The 6,532-nt window shown below is 34.2% G+C and overlaps 2 protein-coding genes across 2 annotated transcripts in view; one reads left to right on the top strand and one right to left on the bottom strand.

The window, feature by feature from the left end:
* LOC106107760 (delta-aminolevulinic acid dehydratase) overlaps nt 1–4,003 on the bottom strand; it is a 9,606-nt gene extending 5,603 nt beyond the window's left edge. Inside the window, exons 1-6 of the mRNA XM_013288760.1 lie at nt 3,469–4,003; nt 2,658–2,805; nt 2,240–2,459; nt 1,663–1,751; nt 985–1,128; nt 364–495 (exon numbers count right to left, since the gene is read on the bottom strand). Coding sequence (XP_013144214.1) covers nt 364–495; nt 985–1,128; nt 1,663–1,751; nt 2,240–2,459; nt 2,658–2,805; nt 3,469–3,596 — 861 coding nt within the window. The 5' untranslated portion in view covers nt 3,597–4,003. The remainder of the gene's footprint in view (nt 1–363; nt 496–984; nt 1,129–1,662; nt 1,752–2,239; nt 2,460–2,657; nt 2,806–3,468) is intronic.
* A 683-nt stretch (nt 4,004–4,686) lies between these two features.
* Nucleotides 4,687–6,532, top strand: part of LOC106107761 (histone-lysine N-methyltransferase EHMT1-like) — a 5,478-nt gene continuing 3,632 nt past the window's right edge. Inside the window, exons 1-3 of the mRNA XM_013288761.1 lie at nt 4,687–5,507; nt 5,640–5,870; nt 6,177–6,298. Coding sequence (XP_013144215.1) covers nt 4,687–5,507; nt 5,640–5,870; nt 6,177–6,298 — 1,174 coding nt within the window. The remainder of the gene's footprint in view (nt 5,508–5,639; nt 5,871–6,176; nt 6,299–6,532) is intronic.

Genomic DNA, 6,532 nt, shown 5'->3' on the forward strand with positions numbered 1-6,532 from the left:
ATCTCTGTATAAATAAGACATAAGAAAACTAGCTTTTGCACGCGAGTCCGTCCGCGTGGAATTAAGAAAAACTTAGCAAGTACTCTTATTTGTTCTATCTTATTTTTTAATATTATAAATACGAAAGTTTAGATGGATATTTGTTAAAGTTTGTGGCCTAAACGAGTGAACGGATCTCGATGAAATTTGGCATAGACGTAGGGAATAGTCTGGAAGAACGAATAGGCTACTCATTTTTGTTTTTTTTTTAATTCTACGCGGACGGAGTCACGGGCGAAAGCTAGTGTTTTACATTTGTACAAAATGTCATCGAGATTCATCCGTCCTTTCGCATTTATAATATTAGTAAGGATGGGTAATAACAAAGTTTCCCCCTACCTGGTATATGAACAGTGGATGTTGCGGGAACTTGTCCTTGGTCTGTCGCACGATGTCGAGGTAGGGCAGCCCCGGCTTCACCATCAGGAAGTCCGCGCCCTCCGCCACGTCTCTACACTGATGATTAGATGTTGACAAAATTATTAAAAAAAATACATTATTTAGGTTTCGTTTTAAAACAGACTATATCAGTATATCCTAAGTTTTGATTGAATGCCTAAATTATATAAGAAATACATATATACATTAATAATAATATACATTCATGTTTAATGTGAAATAATAGAAATAACAGATAATTAGTAGATTTCTATACTCCTCTTTATATAGGAAAGATTTGTATTTTTGTATGTATTCGATTCACGTGAAAACTACTGGGCCGATTACAAAAATTCTTTCACCATTAGAAAGGTAATTTATCTGTGAGTAACATAGGCTATGTTTTTTTATTATTTATTTTATTACACGCAGTCGTAGTCGCGAGCAACAGCTAGTAAGTAATGAAATAAAACAAAAATATATTTTCATATACATTTAAATTTTTAAGAAACTTTATTGTAGTTGTCAGATAAATCGAAATGATTGTAAAATAAGTGTTTCACTTACAGCGGCGCGCATGGCAAGTCCTGCACTGCCGGGCGGCAACTGGTAACATTTGCGGTCACCGGCCATGGGGGAGCTCTTCATAGTATCGCGGAAGGGGCCGTACATCGACGACGCGAATTTACACGAGTACGACAACACTGATACCTGAGAACATCCATATAATGGTCACCTTCATCATCATCATCTCCCCTGCCTTATCCTACTCCCGTAGGGTCGGCGTATAAACTCCAATGTGGAAAAGAGACCATACGTTGCTGCATATAATGGTCACCTTATTATTCACTTAAAGAAAAATAATTCTAACTGCAATACTGCGAAGGAATAAATCTTTGTGGTAATAAGTGTCAAATATGTTTATCTCTTTCTAATCTTCCTGCCATCTCACTCATGTGAGATCGCTGCAATCCTCGTCCTCCAGATCGATCTATCTTTCGACATGATCTAAATGTGATCTATACTAATAAAGAGGAAATATTTGTATTTTTGTATGTATTGAAATAACTCAAAAACTACTGGACCAATATCAAAAATTTACACCATTAAAAAGCTACGATATCAGTGTTTACATAGGCTGCTTTTTGTAATTTTTAAATGCACGCGGGCAATGACACGAGCAATAGTTAGTTTGTATTATGTTGAAATACTGAAGTGGTTCCACAGAGTGATTTATGTATCTACCTGGTTTTGCAATCTGTTAGCGACCAGAGCATCCTTGATGGCTTTGATTCTATTGTCCATCATATCAGAAGGTGCCACAATATGAGCACCTGAAATAAAATATCATATATCTTTTGATAATATTCACTTTACATTCGGCAATAAATTTTAAGACAATCATGACGACTGTATTATTTTGAATTCAATAATAACAATGACTTATCATATTTTTATTTACTCTAATACTAAGTGTCATCCATGAAGCCATTTACACAGCCATACACAAAATTTAGAAACAAAGTTAGCTAATGTATTCTACCAGACATTGTTATATGTCAAATTTCAGCGGGATCCATTGAGCCATTCTAGAGATTATAGTAGAAAAATCCATCCATCCATGCGAACACATTTATACAACATATATATTCTAATATCTATTTAGTGTTTTGTATGATAGAGACTGATTGACTGAGATGACGTATGATAGAATTATGTGGAGGACAAAAACCTGTTGCGCCTACGGGAGTAGGATAAGGAGATGATGATGATGACTTAGTGTTTTGGTATTTGGAAAATTAAGCACAATGTCTACACTTACCAGCTTTAGCATACGCAAGAGCAACTTCAGCTATTCTCTTAACAGAATCCGCATGATCTATAGCACCGTTGTCGGTCAGTAGACCGCAATGTCCATGCGATGTGTATGGGCAAAGACACACATCCGCAGCGAGCAGTAGCTGTGGTAACGCAGCTCTTAACTTCGGAAGCGCTTTCACTACGGGATTTTGTGGTGAATCTGCATTCGTACCTGTTGCATCCTTAAAAGTAATTTGTAAAATTTGTCATTTGTAAAATTTGCAAATTGTAAAATTGTAACTTGAAAAATTTGTATTTTGTAAATATCAATTGCCATTTTTATCTAGACCTTTAAGCCTCAGTAAATTTCAATGTATCACTTGAAAAATATTTAGCCAGCAACTATCAAAGTAAATATTTCTTGGTGTAATTCATCCTACCTTTTCTAATGTTTCCACAACTCCAAATATAAGTATAGACTTTAAGCCTTTATCTACAAGTTCTTTGAGTGCGGGTATAAGTTTATTGATGCCATATCTGTATACATTTGGCATACTAGACACTGATTGGAAGCCATCCTCGTTTTCCCTGTAATAATGACAATTAATAAGTGACAGTTTTCACTTGAGAACAGGACATGGATTACTCCAGTCAACCAAGCTTTCCGAAGAACCCCAGCAAACCCTTAATGTTGCTGGTGATCTCCGGAAGCGATCTCAGCGACCCCAGATACCTAACGCTGTATTCAGTCACTGCACAGTTTCCACTTAGTTTAATTTGCAGTTCATGTATGAAATTAGAATATCTCAATAAAAATGACTTCTAATCAAGTAAAAATAGGATTTTCAATATTTTATGATTTCATCACAGACAACTTTTTCAAAAATTTAATTTATTTCATTCATAAGATGGCTTGTTCCTGTGTTAAACAATTTGTTGTTTTTTTTTTTTACTTTTTATCTAATGTTAATAATAAATTAGGTCTCGAGATATAAAGTTTAAAGTTTATCAATACATACAAAAGCACTGTAGATAATGTTGCATTGTTAATAATATATGATTTACTTTAAAAAGATTTTATATTATAAATATATTGCCTAGAATACATTTTCATTTGTAATGGATGTACTGGCATATAGAAGCAAAATACAAAGAAATAAAATATCCCAGATAACAAATAACTTTGACACTCTCTTAGATTTGGCCACTGTTGGACATAGGCCTTTCCCAATGCCTTGATTGTATACTCACAGCAAAAACACTGGATACATTAAATTGTGTGGTTCAATACTAGTATTTGGTTCTTGCAATTTTCGAAGACTTTCTTGAAAGTATCCACCTTGTAACACATGTTCAGGAGCGAGAAATAGATTTTCCATTTTTGTTGATGTTTCTAAACTTCTTTTATGTAATTCGTATTGTACTACAGCAGATTTCACTTGTTATATCAAATATGAAGACAGGAAGGAAGTATTTATTATATAATTTTTAAAGTACGCCTATTTCAACAAACGGTATAAATTAAACGTAGGTAAAAGTATACAAATCCTGATTAAGACTTTGATATTAAATTAACAATTACTCTACTATTAAAATATCACTGTAATCCGTGAATTTAATTCTAGTGTCGCTTTATTCGCAGTTACTAAATAAATAAAAACTTAATTTTTATCAGTAGCTTCCTCGATGAATAGGTATCCTGTATTATTTCAAACACGTTAAATGAAAAGTAAAAACTGGTAGAAACCATAAAACTGATAAATGCTGATAAAATAAACTTGTTGACTTCTCCAAACTGACAAGAAACAAGATGACAAATGTCAAGTTTTGACTTTTCAGTTTGAACAGTCATTGTCATTAATTCTGTACCAATTCACCACATCACTTCTTAATTTTTAACTTCTCATCCATCCATCTTCACAATCAGTCATTAAACAATTTATTAACATTAAGCGAATTTTCCAACAATAAGCTACTGTTTAACGAACAAGGATTAATATTAAAATATGTAATATTTTTTTTAATACACGCATATTCTGTCATAGCTACAAATTCTTTGATGTTTGGTTTTTTATTCTATAACTATACAAAAAAAAAATTCTGGTTTTGTTGAATTTTTATAATTTGTTTTGTATTATTTATAATTTAGAATATTACAAAGCTTTAATTACTTATAAGCTGCAGTTTTAGAATTCCTTACAATGTGTATTTATTAAAATAAATTGTTAGCACATAAACAAAAAAAAACCGAGTGGGACAATTACTAATGAAATATTTAAGTTATTGTATAACAATAGGGTTAATATATGCTAAAATGTAATTTTATCTTTCGTGTTATATTTCATTAAAACGAGGAGAACAAAGTGATATTAGTTCACACATGAAAAAATCAGAGGATGTTCAAGTTTGCTTGAGTTTTCGAATCGGCATTGTTTACCTTGACCTATAAACAAAAGTTGACCCTGCAATATGCACTCGGACCACGACGACGCAGTAACCCCCAAGAAGAAACACGATAAAGCTGACACATCCCCCGATGTTTCAGTTAGAATCGAAAATTCCGATCCTGGAAGTGATAAAAAAGTTGAAAATAAAGACGCCAAGCCACGTATTGTGTTGACATTCCGTTCTGAAAAATCTGGAGCGAAAAACAGTAACATGAAAATCGTTTCAACTGAGGAGAAACATGAAGAGGTCTCTCCAAGGCGATCGAATAGAAATCGTAGCACAAAGTGGGAATCTGACGAGGATAACGAAACTTTGAGCAGTGCAAAGAAAAGCCTAAACGTTAGTCAATCAGTATCAGAGAATGATGAAGCTTCAGATAGCTCACTAGCTACACCAAAGAGGTCAACAAGGCGACGCAGTAAGGAGTTTTCTGAAAACGTACTGGCTAATGCTATAGCCAGAAAAGAAAAATCATATAATGAAACTCTTCCAGGACCTACACAAAGATTATCAAGGAGAATTAAGCCTACTGCTAAGATATTAGCTAACGAAGAGCTTAGAATGGGACTTGAGTCACAAAACAATGCAAGACTTGGTTTACAACCAGAGAAGACTGAAGATGGTGTTCGAACTAGAAGGTCAGCTCATTCAAAGAACCATGATGCTGAGAGTACAGCTGATAAAAAAGCGATAAAGCGCCATAAGCCATCCGAAGAAATGAAACAAGACAAGTTTGAAGCAGGGGAGAATTCACCGACTGATTCAAAAGTTAAACATTTGTGTAAACTTGGCTTAAAGGCTATTAACACCACTCCTAATGAACCTCCAGAATCAAGCAACAGGTATTTATCAGATTATTTTTTTTTTATCATAATACTATCAAAATCAAGATTTACAAACATCATGCTTATTTATTATTAACAACTATCACTAAGTCAGTGCAAGTATAATATTAAAAAAACATTATTTTTCAGGGGTGGAGAGGATGAAGAAGCAGAAGCCATTGAAGAAGATGAAGAAATTGATGATGAATCAGAGGTGATCAGCAAGTTGCTGGAGGCTGATGAAGATAGCAGTGATGAAGAATTCTTATATCCGATTGCTGGAGTTTCAACTGATCGACCTAGACGGTCTACTCGACTGTGCTCGTCGTACGGGAACGAAAGTGATCAGTCATCAATGTCTGTGGGAGATGATGAGAATAAGTATGTATAATTCGACTGACAGATGTGACTTTTGGAAAGTTGCTATGTTGATGTCGATTTTTTCTTTACAGAGTGCCACCGCGTCGGTCGTCTAGACTCAGATATAGTTGCAGTGATTTTTATGACCGGTAAATATTACGTCATAAATGTGTACTTTCCAATAAGGCTTTCTATGTTTATTAATAGGAATTCTTTTTGGAAGTATTCCGTGGTGGGCACTTGAAATATGAATAACTCGTGACTAACTCTGGACATATGAGTTCATACCAAAAGATATCTGATGTCTAAGATAGACTTGTTTTATAGAGATGCAGCGGGTCCAGAGGAGGGTGAAGAAGCAGCATATCCTCCAGAAGAATATCCAGTAGTTGCATCCTGCAACTGCGAGGCTTCTAGCAAAATGTATGCTGACCCTGATGAACTTACTGGCAAGTTGATTAAATTGAAATGATATTATATGTAATAGCATCCTAAATTATAAAGCCACTCACTAAAACTCGAATTTCCATTAAAATTTTAACTTCTGACAGATGATTGCCGAATACCAAACTGTTTAAGATTCTTTTTAGTTATATGCTCACTTGCTGTCATATCTGAATCCACTTCCTTCTTGTACATATCTTTTTTCACACAATCAATCTATAATTTCTTTCGATCTTCCT

Source organism: Papilio polytes, unplaced genomic scaffold (assembly GCF_000836215.1).
Source record: "Papilio polytes unplaced genomic scaffold, Ppol_1.0 DF821845.1, whole genome shotgun sequence".
Classification (NCBI taxonomy): domain Eukaryota; kingdom Metazoa; phylum Arthropoda; class Insecta; order Lepidoptera; family Papilionidae; genus Papilio; species Papilio polytes.